This window comes from Nicotiana tabacum, chromosome 19 (genome assembly GCF_000715075.1).
Source record: "Nicotiana tabacum cultivar K326 chromosome 19, ASM71507v2, whole genome shotgun sequence".
NCBI classification, from domain to species: domain Eukaryota; kingdom Viridiplantae; phylum Streptophyta; class Magnoliopsida; order Solanales; family Solanaceae; genus Nicotiana; species Nicotiana tabacum.
Genome location: NC_134098.1, coordinates 68,099,555 through 68,118,836, shown reverse-complemented (window position 1 = coordinate 68,118,836; position 19,282 = coordinate 68,099,555). Strand labels below are relative to the sequence as shown.

General features: G+C 37.6%; 1 protein-coding gene and 1 non-coding gene across 3 annotated transcripts; one reads left to right on the top strand and one right to left on the bottom strand.

Moving 5' to 3' along the window:
- The first annotated feature begins 3,481 nt into the window (after positions 1 to 3,481).
- Positions 3,482 to 5,219, top strand: LOC107769804 (uncharacterized). Its single transcript, XR_012702735.1, has 2 exons — positions 3,482 to 3,584; positions 4,826 to 5,219. It is a non-coding gene; the product is annotated as an uncharacterized LOC107769804 (transcript).
- Positions 5,220 to 7,021: 1,802 nt separating this feature from the next.
- Positions 7,022 to 18,192, bottom strand: LOC107769805 (putative glutamyl endopeptidase, chloroplastic). Of its 2 annotated transcripts, none has more exons than XM_075237902.1 (15): positions 17,723 to 18,192; positions 16,337 to 16,556; positions 15,937 to 16,047; positions 14,486 to 14,531; positions 14,215 to 14,324; positions 13,612 to 14,115; positions 12,966 to 13,094; positions 11,995 to 12,294; positions 11,463 to 11,921; positions 11,279 to 11,344; positions 9,345 to 9,405; positions 9,111 to 9,260; positions 8,843 to 8,980; positions 8,306 to 8,610; positions 7,022 to 7,376 (listed from the first exon to the last, which is right to left on the bottom strand). In XM_075237902.1, coding segments are annotated over exons 1-15 (2,721 nt in total). In that variant the 5' UTR covers positions 17,844 to 18,192; the 3' UTR covers positions 7,022 to 7,375. The 2 variants fall into 2 exon arrangements, with proteins under 2 accessions (XP_075094003.1, XP_075094002.1); XM_075237901.1 differs by having other exon boundaries at positions 8,318 to 8,610.
- Between the last annotated feature and the right edge of the window lie 1,090 nt (positions 18,193 to 19,282).

The window sequence follows — 19,282 nt, the reverse complement described above, 5'->3', positions numbered from 1 at the left end:
CGCCATGGACTTCGTTGCGTCCATCTCTTCTGGAACTTGGAAATATCTCGGCACCTGATAATGTTCTGACGACTCTGCTCCCGAGCTAACTTCTTCTAGCTCGAGAGTAGATGTCGGTTCCTGTAGTTGCTATACCGTGTGCTCCTTCCCCTTGCTACTGGAAACCAAAATTGCATTCATCTCCCTTGTTGCCGGTTGATCACCTCTTATCTGCTTGATTCCTTCGGGCGTTGGAAACTTCAACAATTGGTGATATGTTGAGGGTACAACTTTCATCTCGTGTAACCATAGCCTTCGCAGGATGATATTGTATCCCATGTCATCATCCACTACTTCGAAAAGAGTTGTTTTCATTACTCCTTCAGCATTTGTGAGCAGCAAAATCTCTCCCGGGGTGTCACGCTCGCAAGATTGAATCCAGCGAGGAGCTTTGTTGCCGGAATAATGCTTTCGGTGAGTTTAGCTTGCTCCAATACTCTCCATTGTAAGATATTATCCGAACTTCTTGGATCCACTAGAACATGTTTAATTTTAAAATCCAATATATTTAAAGAAATTACCAGTGCATCATTGTGTGGTAACAACAATCTGTCTGCGTCCTCCTCCGTGAAAGTGATATCGCCTTCTCGGAGTCTTTTACTATGAGTTATTGATACTTTCGTCCTCTTTACTGCTGAAAAGGTGACCCCGTTAATCTCATTCCCTCCGAAGATTATATTTATCGTTTGGCGTGGGGATTATTCTCCAGCTTTCAAAGGTTCCGCGTTGTCTCTGTTACGACCATTATTGTTCTTAGCTCGGTCACTCAAGAATTCTATGAGATGACCATTCTTCAATAGTGTTGCCACCTCTTCCCGGAGGTGTCGGCAGTCCCCTGTTCGGTGGCCGTTCGTCTCATGGTATTCATACCATAAGTTGGGATCCTTTTGGCCAGAATCAGATCTTATAGGTCCCGAGAATAATGCCTCTTTAATATTTCTCATGGCCGACACCAACTCCACTATACCGACATTGAAGTTATATTCGGATAACTTGGGGTAAGAAGGATCCTGAGACACCGACGTCTCTTTATCATGAAGTGATCTATTGTTTCGACCACGATCAATCCCTCTGTCAACAGTGAGTTTGTTTGCTGCCCAGAAGTTTCTGCCACGATATTCGGTCCGCTCGTAAGGAGAAAATCGGCCCCTCAAAGTCCGTATGTCCGCGTCGTAGTCATCCTTTGATTTTTCTCTGATCTTTTCTCGTCCTTTGGCCGATGATGTAGAACTGACTTGGTCATCTTCGATCCTTATCTTTGACTCGTACCGGTTGTGGATATCTGCCCAAGTTGTTGCTTGAAACTCAAGCAGTCTCTCCTTCAGCTTTCGGGAAGCGTCTGAGCATCTCAGATTCAGTCCTTTGGTGAATGATTCAGCTGCCCATTCATCCGGGATAGCCGGAGTAACATTCTTTCTTTCTGGTATCGGGTATCGAACTCTCATAATAATTTAGATTCTCCCTGTGTGACCCTAAATATGTCGGCCTTTCGGGCTTGTACTTTTCTAGCCCCGGCATGAGCGTTGATGAAAGAATCCACGAGCATCTCAAAGGAATCTATGGAATGCTCGGGTAATAATGAATACCACGTTAGAGTTCCCCTCTGAGAATTTCTCCAAATTTCTTTAGGAACACAAATTTAATTTCGTGAGGAGCTACATCATTTCCTTTTACCACCGATGTGTAGGTGGTAATATGCTCCTGTGGGTCTGAAGTCCCGTCATACTTTGGCACTTCAAGCATTTTGAACCGCTTTGGAATTAGTTCTGGTGTCGCACTCGGCTTGTACGGTAATTGAGTATACTTCTTCGAGTCCGAGCCTTTCAATACTGGTGGCGCACCCAAGATTTGGTCCATGCATGCATTTACTTCCCTCGTAAACCGTAAAAGTTCATTCTTGATTGGGTCGTTCTCGTTGTTGAGATCGGATCTGCTCCCCCTAGCCCCGTCGGAGCCAACTTCACTCCTGAGAGTATTATTGTCGACTCTCTGCGTTGTTTGATTTGCGGGAACACCGGGAGGAATTAGATCTCGTCTGTGAGATTGTATAGAATGTGGTGTAAGTTTTGCTAGAAAATTCATGTTCTTTAATGATAACTGGGCTCATTATTTATAGCTGTGCCTAGAGAAGGAGGTCCTAGGATCGTGCCCTCATTTAATGTCAATTATGAGGGTCATTGATGAAGATATAACGGTGAATATAAATGCCAAATTCTCTATAACGGGTCGTCGCTCTTAATGCTGCAGAATATTCCTTATTAAATGCTACCGGGCGCAGAACAATTAATACACCTTTATGAACGTTATCCCTTCCGGTGACAAGCGGAATGGCTGCATTCGGTCTTCAGCCATCCTTGTCTAGGGTTCCACGTGTCTTTCCTTTAGATGACCACGTGTCATATCATATATTCACCCTATATACTGCTATAACTCATTAAAAAATTTCTACTTTTAATTAGGGGGAATCCAACCTTAGATACACTATCTTAAAGAATTAGTCGTATACCCATATATCATTTTTTTAGTATATTGAACCAAAAAAATATTAATAAAAATATATTTTTTTACCCCTAAAATGAGTAACAATTAAATTTGTACGCGGTTTAAAGGACACGTGATTTAATTTAATATGAATGATCTAAGAACAATAAATAATTAAATTAAAGGAAAGCAAGGCGATCAACCAAATATGATGGAACGATTAAGCATGAATTTAAGTTTGAATGCTGAAATCGGTTCCGAACGAGCCCTCGAGATGAGCTCGATTGCAACGAAAGAAATGAACAGCTGAAGAACACTTTGAACAGTAGCTAGAAGACAAAAATAAACTGTATTGCTTTGATATGCGTGCCAACAGTAGTGAAAAAATAAAAAGGTTCTTCCATTTATATACTAGGGGAGTTTCAATCCTATTACAAGTCTAAATAAGATAAAAATCCCTTTCTCCTAGCAAAACACGATATGCAGTTGATATCGGGCATGATCCCGCGCCGTAATATCTGGTTGTTGGCGGATATTCTGGCCCCTCGTCCATCTTCTCTAACCGTCTTCGATTCCATGTTTTGCTTCAGCTCGATTCTCCATGTGTTTGGCCATGCCCGATTCTTAACGTGTCATTCGTTCCCTTAGGTTTCGATCTGTGGGCACCCTCGGCTTTACCCCAGGCATCGTCGAACCGCATCATCTCCTGCTCCTTCACGGGAAAATCGGGGATAACTTTATCCCTGAATTTACCCGTATATAATATTTATTAAATAATTTTATTATTATTTATTACCGTATTATAATTGTATGAGTATAATGTCGGTATAACTTGTTCAACCAAACGACTCCTTAAAGATTAGTCGTATACTAGTACTTGGGCCACGATAATATCGCAGATTGGCCCATTTCGGACAGGGAACCAAGTAAGTCCTAGATACTCGTAACTCGTAAGTGGTCCCGTGAACATGGTCTATTGGTGTAGGCCTAAAAAAACAAACAAATAATACTCCTACATTTCTCTTCTCTACCGCATCGTCCTCATCCGAGCTCTTTCCTCTCAGGTACAAACCCTAGCTTTTACTTTTTAAGACAATCGAATTTTCAATCTTCAACGTTTCTCAAATTTTTCCTGTACTAGTTTTCTGATCTGCAATTTTATTCAGCAAAGTTGTTAGGATCAACGTCTCTATTTTCAGTTGATATTTTTTTCCCCTTATTTTTGTTTCATTTCTCATGGATCTGATAGAATCTGCTGTAGTTGATTTTATTTATCAGCCCGAACTCAGATCCAGTGAGAACAATGCTTTTTATTTATATATTTTTTATGCTTGACTTGAAAGACTTACTTTCCGATCTGGATTTTTGAATAATTTTGCTGCAGTTTGAGTTGAATAAATTGGATGAAATAGCAGCTATGATAGGATATAAACTGTACGCTTGATGTTTAGCTACCTTAGGGTGAAAACATAATTAAAACATAAGCCAACTATTTAGAAAGCAGTTGCTGTGAGGTAGAGGAAATTCCTCTCTTTATGTGTGCTTTGTACTTGGTAAGAATTATTTAAGCCACCCACACAAAGAAAAAGGGTATAAAAGAGCTAGTAACTATTAGGGATAAAGATAAAAGTAAAGCAGGTGTAGACCGAAGTGGGATGGGAATTATTGCTTTATGTTGCTGCAGTTTACAAATGTTGGATTCAAAAGAGAATAATAAATAAGAAAATATTTTGGTTAGAGAGCAATTAAAATTTGTAGAGGGAAATATGGAATTCAGGGATAGTGGAGGGAGATAGGAAGAGGAAGAATGATATCATGATGGAACTGCAAGCTATGGTCAATTCAAATTTCATGTTAGTGCTATTCGAAGCCCCAATGAATAAACCCATGTCCAAGGAAGGGAAAAAAGAGAGTGTCCATTGTGGATGGGCAAACTTGTTGGGAGTTGCAGTGGATGGAGCAACTTTAAATTGTATGAGTAGGTACTCTGGACCCCCCAGCTTTTTGGTCAGACTTAGTTTTACCTCCATTGCTAAGCTGAGCTCCTGTTGGTTCATCTTTCATTATTATTACCTCAAGCATAATTGCCATCAGCTCAATGTTTTGGGTAATTCTTTGAGTCAGTCATTCTTCAAGTTCGTTATTGTTTGTTTCAATGTAGTCGCTTCATTAGTTTGTTGTATGGTTGTGTATAACTCGCTTCTAACTACATTTCATGCGTCCTTTACCACCATTTAGTGGACTGTTGGTTTTATGTGTAAATTAATATGGGTGAGTTGAACTATACCCTGCTGTGATTTTGCAGAAACTTACCAAGTTCAGCATCAAATGGCTGGCCATAGGATTGCACATGCCACATTGAAAGGCCCTAGTGTGGTGAAGGAAATAGTTATTGCAACTGTACTTGGTTTGGCTGCTGGTAGCTTATGGAAGATGCACCACTGGAATGAGCAACGAAAAGTTAGGTCATTTTATGACTTGCTGGAGAAAGGTGAAATAAGTTTAGTCGCAGAAGAATAATTTTTCGAGGATCTCGCGTGAGTTGGCTCTTCAATTAAACATGGGCATACTCTTATGTCTAAAAGAATAAGTTTATAAACCAAGTATCTCTTTGTCTATTCATTGCTCCATGTTTGACTATTAAGTTTTTGATTTTTCATTGACCTGCTTTGACAGGCCAGAATGAATTTTCTTCATCAGTTTAAGTGTGTCATTTAACAGGCAAACCTCATATGTCTAATTTGAGTATATTATTTCTCGCCTAATAGGTTTAATCCAAAACCAGAAAATTTATCCCTGACCAATATGGTCCGTGTAATCCTCGCCTACACGGACTATTCGCTTAGTCCGTGTAATCCTCTCTAACATATATGCTGTTTCTGTATCTAGGTCTCTCTTCATTATTATTTACACAAAATAGATGTAGACGTGTGCTTGTAACTCCGAGATGGCATTATTCTGTTAATATATGTCTTATCATTGCTAGGAAGAACTCTTTCTTTTTCAAGAAAGATACCCTTTTTGAACGCATTTGTTAGGCTTTCCATTCATGTTGAGTTCCAAACCTCAAGCCGTGAAGCGTTAGCAACTTAATCACATCCATGTTTGGATTTTATCGAATGTGCTCTTTTCACATATGGTCTAAAGCTGACGAAATAACGTGCTAATTTGGTTATTCTAAATGGGTATGTTGAATTATATAAACATATGTTCACGTTTGCGTTATAGTTGGTTATTGACTAAAATTCACATTTTGTTGCAATTTCTTTGTCGTTATCCGTTAGAAGTTTCACTGTTTGTTGGAATCTATTTTACCTATCCTATTGCCGGACTTGCATTACATCGAATATAAGTATAATGGCGTCAAGAAAAATGAAGAAATCGGTCCTTTGGCGAATGTTGAATAAATTGCATGCTTAAGTAGAAATCTCTAGAGAAGGCATGCTAGTTATTTTACTGGTTCCTTGGTTGTTTACTTGTTTATCCTAATTTAAACCATTGTAAAGTTCGGGGGGGTATTTGGACCTTTTCCATTTAAACTATTATGGTCTAAGCAAAATCTGGTATTTGGCCAAAAAGAAGAAACGAAGGAGGACTTGGGTTTTTTTGTTGTATAACAAATATAAGTGTTTAGTACCTTATTATCTAACTTAATATGTTTTATATTTAAATTGGAGTCGTCGAATTGTATCATTTTAAGATAAGTCGAGCTTGTACAAGTTGACTAAAGTGTGAACTTTCTTTTTTAATAAATAAAGGTTACCATTGTGGTGAGAGGTTTAGACCTGTATATTAAAATCCAAAGTAAATACATGAAGAATTGGGACAAATATTCTATCCCTTTCCTGGATAGTAGTTTGGAAGGGACCTCTATCTCTACGACTACAACATAAAAATGCCCGATCATACAGAAATAGAGGGTATGGGACAAAAAAGCTGATTTAGTAAATACCCTGTACTCCAAAAACTATACGTCAAATATTTTCCTTCTAGTTTTGATTCATGATGAGGCTTTTGAAGAATATTGAATTTTGGAAAAAGTCAAGTCTAACCGGAATAAAATGAATAATGAAGGGGAGTTATTTCGTTACAAGAATGTAAGATCATTCTTTTAAATACTCTCTCCAAAAATAAAGCTCTTTTAAATATATATTATTATCGAATTGTATAAGCTCAACACGAAACATCGTTAGGATGCTTTTCCGTTTTTTCTGTCTCTCTTTTCCTCTGCAACCTCTTTAATTTCAATGTTTTACTGTTTCTTTTTATTTTACCACTCTCTATCTTTACAGGATAGGGGTAAAATTTACGAACACACTACCCTCGTCAAACCCCACTTATGAGATTATACGGGTTTTGTTATTGTTGTTGTTGCACTAGTGTTATTACGTACTTCTATATGTGCCACGAAAGTCGGATTTTAATTTGAATGCGCACTCTGGGACTTCCCCGGAAAAAAAATGTAAAGTTAGAACCCTAACAAGAAAAACAGCACGAAAAATTAAGACTGAAATCACAACCCAGTAATATATTAGGTGTTGAATAAACAATTTTTAATTGTAGTACACAGTACAAAGATGTTTACAATATCCAATATGAACTGTCCCTGTAATTAGTAAACAATAGCTTTACACTTGTAAATTGTAACAGGGCAGAGCAGAAGGCAGTATAGTCACCCATGAGGCCATCACTGGCCATGACATTAAAGAAGTACAGCGTTTTATGAAAACATCTGAACTGCACTCCTTTATCAGGGTTCTTATTGTTGCAATAGAATTGCTGTATAAGTGTGGTCAGCAGGCGGACCTTACCAGTGACTCCTGGCTTCATCCCCAGGTAGTTTGTCAACATGAAATCTACAAAGCAAGAAACAACGATGGGCAATTTGAGAAAAGAAAGAGAGATGAGAGTATAAATTCCAGTGAATAACAACGTGATCACCAATTATGCATAGTACATTGCTAGAGTATAAAGATGTAGCAGATAGGCGTAGTAGCTACTCTGTGCTGTAACCTTGTTATTTAAGAAGGTTACTAGAAACAATGGAGGTCATTCAAGGCACTTGCATTTGGACAATTATGGGAAAAGGGGAAAAGGAGGCATTTGAAAGAGTCTACTGGTAGGTTGGTAAGAATGGACGGAAAAGTAAAAAGGAGCATTAATAAATGCGACAGTGTATTTCCACCTATAAAGGCACCCATCTCTAAGTAAATCTACGAAAATAAATAAATGACATCAAACCTTTCCTTCCTATTCTTCAAACCAACCAACCCTTGAATCTTTAAATACAGAAAGCAAAGCACCAATCTCTATGTAAATCTAACTCCATACTGAGCATGGACGAAGTGTACCTTAGCCAATGAATTTGAGGATAACGTTCCCAAACCACTACCGTATCAACTATTGGAATGGAGATCTAAAAGCCCTCAAGGCATTCCCAAGGATGAAGGTCCATGACTTATCATAATAAAAAGGAATGACAAAACTATGTGTGGGTTCGCCAAATCTTGGTTATTGAGCGATAAAGTGCAGATTCAAGTAGTCTGTCAAATTAATTGGCATGGATAATAAAAATAAAACGAGACTGCATTTAGCCATGCTAAAACACAAAGCGCCTTCTTGAATAGAAATTCTCCACATGTGCCGAACGTGAGGAATCAAGAAGTTATACTTTATTCAAGCAAACAATCAATCAACTTGACTAGATTTCCATGACAGAAGATCCAAGTTCTTGATATGAGAAATTTTAGAACATACGAAGATATTTCATGAAATAAGAAATTACCACAATAATGACCTTGTGATACAGTGAAATTTTTCATCATCCAAATTTGCAAGCTCTTGAACACCTCCAGCAGCACCAACAGCTTTGCTTTGTGAATCTACTGTCCCTTGTGCATTGTCCTTGCACGCATTGAGATCTGCCTTGACATCTGAAGAATAGGCACAATGCTTTTGGAGCCACCTATCAGTCTCCCAGAGTACATGCATTATACTCTCTCGTGCTCCATAACCATGACTCTCATATGGTAGAATTACAAGGCGACAAAGTGCACCATGACCTTTCAGTGCATTGAAGAAACGATCTGACTGTATATTTTAAGCAAAAAGAAAAGAGTTTTTAAGATCAAGACTCTTGAAGTCAAGGCTAGCAAACTCATTAAATAAATCTAGGAAGAACTAGCATATTTACGGAGTAAATCAAGAACATATGCAACTAACTTGCCTACTTTAGGTGACAGGCAACATTCAAGGAAAATTTGGCTCTTGAAACAAGACGCTGAAAGAAGTAAGAATAAGAACAAGAGGACTGTCATTTTACCTGCATCGTCAAGGTTCCTGGATTGTTGTCCTCCTCCCCATGGATAAGCAAGATAGGCTTCTTAATCTTATTGGCTGACATAAAAGGGCTCATCTCAACATAAGTATTGGTCGCCTCCCAAAGTGTTCTCTCCTCGTTCTGAAAAGATAAACAAATAAGTTCTTAGCAATGGAAGTTAATTAAATAAATCCTCCTAGAATGCAGAGAGAAACACCAAGTCTTTAGGACTTTAGACTTGTTGACCTTACACATGACTTGAGAGGATTACCTGGAACCCAAAAGGTGTTAGTGTTCTGTTATAAGCGCCAGACCGAGCAATTCCACAACAGAAAAGATGAGGTGCACGTGCAAGGAGGTTTGCTGTCATGAATGCCCCATAGGAATGACCACCAACAGCAATTTTGTTTGGATCAGCCACCTAAAAAACAAAGCACCACAGAGCTCAGCCGTAACTCCAAAGTTTCATGCAACATATGTTCAGCGGGAAGAAGAAAAAGCTTACTCCACGGCGTATAACTTCTTCCACTGCAGCCTCAGCACTTGCAACAAGTTGTTCTATGTACCTGGTTAAGACAACATTTAATCAAAAAACAGCCAAACCTCCAAATTGCAGGTGGAAAAGTAAAAGAATCCATTTCATCACAAGACAGAGACATGGTTTATCCTTAAAATTAGTCCCCGAACATCAATAATCTACAAGGAGCAGCTGAAGGAAGCAAGTCCACTCAACATCCCATGACACCATCCCTCCCCCCACCCCCCCCCAAATAAAAGCAACAAAGAGAAAAGAAAGGGTTTGATAATGCTTCATCACTTGTCAGCAACCACATGGGCACAAAATTTTACGGAGGAGAAGTTCAGTAGAGTAGGTACATGCGGCATGGTATTCAGAATATTACTGAGGGAGGTTTTTATATTCAAACTACTCCCAAAATCATTAACTCTACAAATTACTAATACACCAACAGTCTCTGTGGCTAGCACGATACTCATGCAAAGTGAATTTTTTTTTAGAAGAACTAAATTCGTGGTTTTGATGGAGAAGTCCAATATGCGCTCCAACAAGCAACTTTCACATGGACCACCTTTCAGGCTATTATTCATAAGAATAATATAAAGATCAAACTTTTTGATGCAGAAAATTATTTTGATGAAGAATAATATAAAGATCAAACTTTCAGTATGCACTATGCAGTTTAACTCATTTCATAACAATGTGCAGAACACCAACAAGCTCAGAAGACGAGGGCTAACTGATCAAGATGCAACTGAAAGCAAAACATGCAAAAGAAAGGGAAATCTAAGATGAAAGGCAGTAGCTAGTCACAGCATTTTCCATTTTCCATTTTCCAATAGAGCATTTAGAAAGAGTGGAAGAACCTGGGAGAGCAGGGTTTCACTTATGGATACTCATTTCTGCTGTAAGTTTTACCAGATAAAACAACAAGAACAAATTCCCAAACAAAATCCCAAGGGCATAGGTAAGTGGTTGAGGCATAGGAGATTAGGAGTAACAATCAGAAGGGCATTTAGTAGTCGTTGAGGCACAGGAGTAACAATCAGGAGATCCCAAGTTCATACCCTGCTACAACAATTATTGTAAGTCCAACTGCTCAATCCTTGTTGGGCATGTTTACTCGACACATGTGCTTGTAGACATTTAAAAGGCTACCCGGTGAACTGGTTGAGGCTGACCTGAACACTGCCGTCATTAAAAAAAAAGGATAACTAGGCATTGTCCCTAGCAACTGTGCCTTTTTAGCTTCCTTGTTGAAATTTGCAATATTTCTTCGAGTTTGACTCAAATAGGAATAACATATTTCACTTGCCAAAAAAATGTAAGTCACATTGCTCTAAGCTTGCTTTCACTTGACCGTGAAACGCCCCTGCTTCCATTTCGGTTTCTCATAAATGAGGTCTGCCCACTCATTAAGTTCTCAAATAAATTAGATTTAAACCTGTGATTTTAAACCTCTGATTACCATTGAATTAAAGCTTTATTTTCACTTATAAAAAAACATAAATTGGATTTAAACCTTTTATCACACTTCTGCTCTTAAAGCTTTAGTCTTGTGACTACGCTTCATCAGTCAAAAATTTGCTAGGAGTCTAATTAATCTTCTTGCGGGGTCTGTATGTCAATTTTCAATAGAAAACGTAAAAGACCTCTCATGTTAGAGAAATTAAATTTTTAAATATCAAAATAATGAAATGAGACACTCATATCGGAGTGAAACGGATAGTGAGGATTCATGCAGCTAGGCCCAACTAGATTGAGATTGGTCTTATTATTTGTTGTTGTCGTATTTGTAGCAAGAAGACAACCCAGTTTTTCCACTAGTAGACCAATGATCATTAAACAGATTTAGTCAAGTGACTGCTACTCAAATTGATAAAGAGAAGTCACATCCTTAAATTATTAGTGCACAAGTTTACCTGTCATTGGCCTCTTCATCACCCTCTCCAATGATTGGAATTGTCGGCCCTGATAAGACAGCAAACCTGAAATTTGCGGTTCCAAATCAAGCAGATCCCCGAAAAAGACTAACATGACACACCAGCAAAATAACAAATATAGTAACCAAAATTTAGATGGATAATACAGAGAACAGAGACACACCTCCTTGCTAACCATAGGAGGGGGGATGTTGGCCCAATGCCAGCAAACTCATTAGGGGAACCTCGAACTTGGCTAGCTGCATCTTTACTCTTAAATTCTCCTGGGTATGACCATATTAGGCATGGGAGGGGTCCATCTCTCGAGGGATCATAACCTGGTGGAAGATATAGGGTCGCAGTAAGTTGAACTCCATCCTTCCTCTGATACCTGATCATTTCTTTTTGCAACGATTCCAACTGTGGGTATGGATGAGGGAAGTTTGTAATCTGACATGCTTTTTTCTCTGGCCAGCACAGAAGGTAGTACTGAGTGTTTTCAGTTTTGGATTCTTTAGAAGTGAGTATCTTCAACTTATTTATTGACAATTCCCCTTCTTTCTGATCAGACATCAAAGCAACAACAGTCTCAAAATATTTTTCCTTGTTACTCTGCCATATTCGTTCCTTACTGCCTGTATTTCTGAAAGAATTAATGTCAGATCACTTTCTTTGGCAAACGAAAAAATATGGGAAAAAACGTACACCAGACCTACATGTCAAACAAATCAAGAAACGGAATGTTTCCTTCCGGGGTAGCGCCACTTCCATTTAATAATAGATAAGTGTCCCCATCATCTTCCTTCTTCACCTTTGCAATAACATAAGTTCCAGCAGGAGTTCTCCGCGACATAGGAGAACCAGGATCAGAATAAACATCTTCTGATGATCGATCAAAGAGTATACGTGGATTTACATTCTCTGATCCGGGGGATATAACCCATGTCCTCACCTTCCTTGTTTTGTACCACGATTCATAAACTAATGCAAGTGTATCATCACACCAAGAAATCCCTCTGTACATGTAAGAAGATCCCAATATAAGAACATCATTTTTATTGGAGAATAATCTTGGTTCCTAATTCTTGGTTGTTTACTCGACAAGTGAATCCCCTCGTCAAATATAGAGGATAAATGAAACCTGTTTTTTGTAAAGGCAGTCAATGATAGCAATACTATCAAAAGCATCTATCTGTTATAACCCTATATAACAAGTAATATGTCCTTTTCCATTTATTTTGCAAAATGAAAAGAAAAACTTATCAATTCTTTATAAACCTGGCAACCCAAGTCAAATATGATATTAATTGTGTAAAAGTTCTTTTGAGGACTTTGAATTATGTTACTGCAAGTCTGCAACCACCCACCAAAATGACTTGAAATTCAACTTATCTATAGGTAATCAATCACCTGTAGTTGGCCAAATACTTGCTAAATAATCGGCATAGTGGCACCAAAAAAAACTGAACAATTGACTATTTGCATACTCTTACACAAAGTATGACTTGCAATCCAATACACCATAAGTAATATCTTCCGACCGAAAAATATTAATCACTGTTCAAGCATGTATCAAAAATAAATGAAAAATAAAGCTGTTTCAACGCACATATGAATCCCATGTGTATAAATCACATTTGTTGAGTAACAATCGTACATAACATGGCAGGTATAATTTTGTACATACCCATAGCGAAGATCCAGTTTATGTAAAATTTTAGGATGTTCATTTTCATGTGGTGCAGCAGATTGTGTATAAATTATGTCACGTGGAGAAACTTCGACTTTAGCATCACCACCGTCTTGTGTCTCAACCCTGAAACAGTTTCAGGAGAAAAGCATCAAATAAGTGACAATACTGACAATATAGCATCAAATAAGTGACGATACTGATAATTCAACAAATCAACATGCAACTATCATGAATTGTTACTTCAAAGGGGTAATTATAGTACTAGATTAGTACTAGCATCCAAATATTAGTGGATTACCAGAAACAAGTCATTCACATGAGAGCAAAATACAACAAACAACATCTACCTTTCTTCTCCCTTCTATATAGATCTGTAATCATTCAATATTTCTTTTATGCTTTTCTGATCTGAGGAGTCATAAGCCCATATTATAGGCTCAAAAATCAGTTAGAAAGATCTGGATAAGACTATTATTCAACTCCCCCCTGCCCCCAACCAACCACGAAAACAAGGCAGCTTAATTTTCCCCCATCAAATCTGAAACATTCATCTCTCTTTTTTTGGCAGTCCAGAAGCACATCCATGGACTTTTGTTAACCAGTGAACTAAATATACCAGAATAGATTTTTGTATGCGTACCAATAGAGATTCGATGGTTTATCTGCTCTCCAATTGATTGATCGCATTCCTTTCCTCACACTATTGAATGCAATGGGAATATTTTCGGCAAGGGGCAAATCACAAAGTTCTCTCACAAATTCGCCATTGGCCTTCCACACTTCAACCTTTTTGGGAAACCTTCCACATGGTACAACAAATGAAAACGGCCTGTGAGTTGAGGTTAACAAAATGTATGCTTGGTCCGGAGATGGGTCCATTGACGTGTATATAGCTGGTGGACCAAAAGTCTTTATTTCCCCATCTAAAGAAGCCAAAACCAGCTGTGTAGTAGCATAATACTCAAACAGATCTTCATCATATTCATCTTTGAGCAGATCCTGGTAGGTTCTAGATTGAATAACATTCTTCTGCTCATTAGATTGAATCTTGGGGCCAGAAGGAACCAAAGGTTTCCTTGGTGGATCTCCACGAGACAATGGAATGGTACATACCAAAAGAGTTGAGTCATTCACCCAAACAAAGCTGATAATAACAGAAACAGAGTTGTCAGGACAGGGAGATGTAGCTTAGAATCAGCAGACTTTCCTTTTAATGACAGGCAGAGAATGGAAAATGACCTACTTGTCAAAAACAGCATTTACATATATATCTGGTGACTCGAAAAGAGGTCTAGCCTTCCCAGTATCCACATTAGCAACCCATACTCTCAGTTTGCTGCTGCTACCATCATCCTAATACAAAAAATCAAAACATAAGATCAACCTTGTGACAAAGGACCTTACATGATATTAGGCATTAAGAATATCAGAATGATACAAAGTGAAATAACTGAAGGCAAAACGTACAAATAATATAGACTCACAGGGAGACACCCAAACATATATCAAAATACCTCATCAAGACGGACAGTGAAGGCTAAATGCTGACCATTATTTGACCTTCATAAAAAAGCAAAGAATCAGATGAAGAAGGAAAGATAATAATTGATCCAAATATACAGGTAAATTAGGTCTCTATTGAAGAGACATCTATATATAAAGGGAAATATGCAAGGAAAATATGATAAAGAGGCTTTTGTTTTTAGAAGGAAAAATAAAAGAGGCTTTTTACTCTAGTTTCACATTGCATCCCACATTAGGTGAAGTTTCTGTTTTCTTCTAGTAATTAAAGTGATGTACAGGTTTAATAAGTAAGGTAACTAATAGTAAACACAGAAATTATTCTTTTGGATATGGTAAACTCCAACCTCCAAACCCACTTTACCTAGGAGCCGAACAATGGCCCTTTCCAACTTTGTTACCTTAGTGATGCGAAACCCCAACCTTACCGTTAGAGGTCGAGGCTTCTTACCTCTAGAATATCCTCCCTTAGGAAGGAAATATTGAACTGTAAAATGAAAAGCTTTTATAGTTTTACTTATTCTTATTGCTAGTCAATCAAATGCTTTGGAAAGATCAATGACATCTACTGGTTGACCAAGAGCTAAGTGTGATGTTCAGTCTACCGGATCATCTCTTCTCTTAGAAATGATATTCATTTTTCATAGGGAGGTTGAATAAGTTATTAGTCAATATCGAATGTTTAGAACACTTGGAACTCATCGCCATCTTGCTCAATTAGGAAAATCTGCCTCCCATTTGTGACTAAATGAATTTTCAAAAGTAAAAACTAGCTGGTTACCATTTCCATGAAGGTTAGAATCTTGGAACAGATGGTTGTCTCTACCAGTTTAAAGATACCTTTTTGACTTCCAGTGCAATTTTGCCATATTTGACATGACAAAAATGGAGAAGGTAGGTTAGCTTGTGCAAACATATTACAGAAAGCTAAAATTGATATAGGGTAGTATTAGTTAATACTATTATGCAACAATAAATTTTTGGAAAATTTTAGATTAACCCTACCTTAACATCAAAGAGTACATTTTAGTTCTTAAAATCGTGCGTCTGAGATGCATGGAGTAGTTCATTTTGTAAAAGTTTCACTGTCCCAAATTTGAAAACCTAATGGAACTACTGTTTAGATTAAGAGAAAAATGTGATGCTATTATCGCCTGAGTCGTCAGAGATAATAAGTAATATTTGGAGAAGTATAAAAATGTCACATCAAATTTAAAGTAATACTAGAAAGTGTTATTATGTGTTACATTTGTTTTCGCAACTCAAGGAAAGAGGTCAATCTTTTCAATATGGACTTTAAAAAAAAAAAGCAGTAGACCAAAACAAAAGGGATAAAATGAGTATTACATGTAGTGCATATTAACTGGTAAGACCATTGTGAAGATAAAGCCATTACACAGTAACTTAAAGCACGCACATATAAAAGTATGGAGAAGGAAATTACCATGTTAAAAAATTAATTTTAGCACCTTCTGGGAGATACTGGATCTCTTTTTCCGGTCCTAGGCTACCATCTTCCATTAACTGATGGATCCCTATACCAGTATAGAAAGACCTGAGAAAGAACATCATAAGATCCTGTGTGGAAGCTGCCTACTAAAGATTGAAGTAGTACCACCATCAAGGCATCAACAATTACTAGCTTTAAAACAAGAAAACATTTCTTTTTAATAATTAACAAGAAGAAAAAGAAGAAGAATGATACCATCAAGGAGCGCTTAATCTATGCAAAGAACATAAGAGACACCAAGTATACAGCCAGAGGGAATAAAACAACCTAACATAGCGTCTCCAGCACTTGAGTGCTTAAAGGAAATATCATGAGAAGCTTCATCATTACTCACATGCGACTCCTGGTATTACATTTCCCGTCGATGCGGACTCCAGCAAGTTTCTCCTCGGGTCTTGCTAAATCTGACAAAGGTGGCAAGGATCTCCGCTTAAGAAACAGTATTTTATCCCTCAATGGAGAGAATGATAGTGCTGGAAGTGGTGGAGCATCAACAATATCTCTAATCTCACTGGGAGGAAGACGATATCCAGTGTCTGATGCTGATTCTAGATCTAGTAAAAAATTTAAAAACAAGAAGATTTATCCAATTAGCAACATATGTAAATTCTATTAAAGAAGGAAAATTAAAGAGTTAGAGAGTATCGAAACATGAAACCAAAGGCAGTGTAAAAATGGAGATATAGATGAAAAACTTGTAAAATTTACACATGGCCCCCCTCCCACCCATCCCCCCCAAAAAGAAATTTAACTAAATAAGCCTATCCTTGTTTTATCTATGGAAGGTACATACTCTACATTAACATGAAGCCAGTGCATTTACCACGGGTAGTAATACATGAGGCAAAGGAAGAGGCTTTATGAATGAGCATGGAGAAAAGCGAACAGCTTTATCATTATCTATAAGCAGTTAAGCACTAAAACAGTGAGGAAATTTTTCCACTTGAGATCCAACGCTCCAGCATATAAATCCACTGAAGGCGGCATTGCATATGTTACTTCAATAGAAAGTTAACTTGCCTTAAAGATGAGGAACAAAATACATCCTTTCATATTAAGGACTCTGTTTAAATGTCTATAGTCGCCTTATAGGCTAAAATTCTGAAATATAGTGCATGTGTAATATCGAAAAAATTCTTCTTTTCTCTGTGTTTCTCATTTTAGGGATGTACGGCAATCATATACACAGTAGTACGTTCAACGAATTTTTAGAGATAAACCTGTTTGGATCGGTTACAATAAATCCTCTACATTCATTCCACTCAAATCAGGTCCACTCCGTTCCATTAGAAAAAAATGATTTTTAAGTCAAACTAGACAATCTCTAAATCCCCCACTTATCTCTTCATGGACAAGTAGTTTAACCCCAAAATATCAATTTAACGCTTAAATAGCACTGTGAGAATTCTACCAATTCTTCTTTTATTCATCAAAACTCCTCAAAATCTCCATAGAGATAACTGCCTTAACCCTGTTCTATCATCTGAAGAACAGAAGTCATCATTTACTGAGGGATTATTCAGGTCCGTTTCATTCCAATACTAAAAAATTTATCTTTTAAGACAAATTAGAAGTTCTCCAAATCTCCCACTTATCTCTGCACTGATAACTAGCTTAATCCCAACAGGTATCCATAATTAAGGTTACCTGGCAGCATTAACGAAAAACAGGAATATTTATTAACGAAACTGAATTATTCAAGATGAGTGGACTAAAATACCGTCATCATAAGCAACAGAAGCAGTAGCATTAGCAGCGCCGTTAGAGCCACTACCATTGCCGCCGTCCTCACTCGCAAGGGCGTTGACGGGGACAACGTGGTGAAATCTGGAGGAAGCCATGGCGGATTTGGCCTTGAATTGCTTGCCGGTAACGAATCTTCTAGAATGTGCGCGGAGCAACGGCGGCGATGAGAGGCGTTTCACGGCGAGAGGGAGAGAAGAAGAGAAGAAGAGGGTTTTGGGAGAGTGTAGAGAGAGTAAAGAGAAACGATGATAGACTTTGGGAAGGCTCGTGATTGACTGACCGGTTCTTAGATTTCAATCATCCATTTGAGATTCCATAGTTTTTTTCCTTTTTTTAAAAAAGGGAACTCCCCCACTAGGATTTTTCTACGCATGTTGGTGTTACATGAGATGCCTTATTTTTTTCTTTTTAAAAAGGCCAAATAGATAAAGCCCCTTAAACTTTGGCTCCAATTTTTACTTGGATACCTTAATTTATACTTGAACCTATTGAAGACTTGAACTTCCATCAAGTTGTACTTATTAGACACAATTTGATGGCGTGGCAAAAAAAATTATTTCTCATGTCTCTAAAGCGCGTGAGCCTATTCAAAATCATATTTTTCTTCTTTTTTTTTATTCAAACAAATCTTATTTTCCAAAATCACCCTCATCAGTAAGCTCTCACCTCCATCACTGTCAATCTTCCGCCACTGCAGCTATCATTAATTTTCCTTTCTCTAATAATATCAAATGTGTCAAACAAAATGTATCAAGATAAAAGTTACCTAAGCAAATGAGAAAAATAGAAGCAAGAAAAGTAAACCCAAAAGCCAAAATGTAGACTTTTGCATAAAAAAATATTATCTTAGGAGACAACGGATAGAAAAAGAGTTGTATCATATAAATCCACTTTCCTCTGTTTGGAAGTCATATAAAGAAAGTTATCTGAAAATTCTTAAAGTGCCATAAATAGAAACTGACTAAGTTGAATAAAGATCCCTAATAGAGCTACTGTGTGTTGAATCGGAGTTCTGCCAAAAAAAACTAGTGGCACTGATTGCTAATGTTGGAATCTGAACCACCATTGGTGAAATATTTTTGAGATAAGGTGTAATTAGATGATGATGGAGTTAGACAATGGGAGAGGGGGCCGGCGGGGACGGGTCTGAAGATGAAGAGCGGGGTTTGGGGGGGAGGTTGTGGGTCTGATTTTCTTTTTTCCATTTTTTTCGTTTGGCTCAAAGCGTTTTTGGATTAATTGTAATCAAAGCCACGTGGTTTTCTTTCATTTGTGATTTTTGCTTTGTCATTGCGCGTGAAAGTCACACAATTTATATTTTTTGCTGGCAAGTTATGAAGGGTTTAATAGGCACACATTCATTGGAGTTAAAGTGTTCAATAGGTACAACTCTCGATTAAAGTGTATAAGTGGAAATTGGTGTCAAGTTTAAGGGGCTGACTATGTATTTGGCCTTTTAAAAACAATTACTTCTTTAGCAGGAGAGAGAGATACACAAAGCCAAGAAGAAGAAAAAATCATTGAAATTCAAACT

What these genes read in the sequence shown, in the direction of transcription:
- LOC107769805 (XM_075237901.1), bottom strand. Translation starts at nt 17,843, where the DNA reads ATGGCTTCCTCCAGATTTCACCACGTTGTCCCCGTCAACGCCCTTGCG. An exon ending in TAACACCTTTTGGGTTCCAG is followed by an intron (nt 8,981 to 9,110) that starts GTAATCCTCTCA and finishes TTATCTTTTCAG; the next exon opens with AACGAGGAGAGAACACTTTG. An exon ending in AAATTTCACTGTATCACAAG is followed by an intron (nt 7,377 to 8,317) that starts GTCATTATTGTG and finishes CTTGCTTTGTAG; the next exon opens with ATTTCATGTTGACAAACTAC.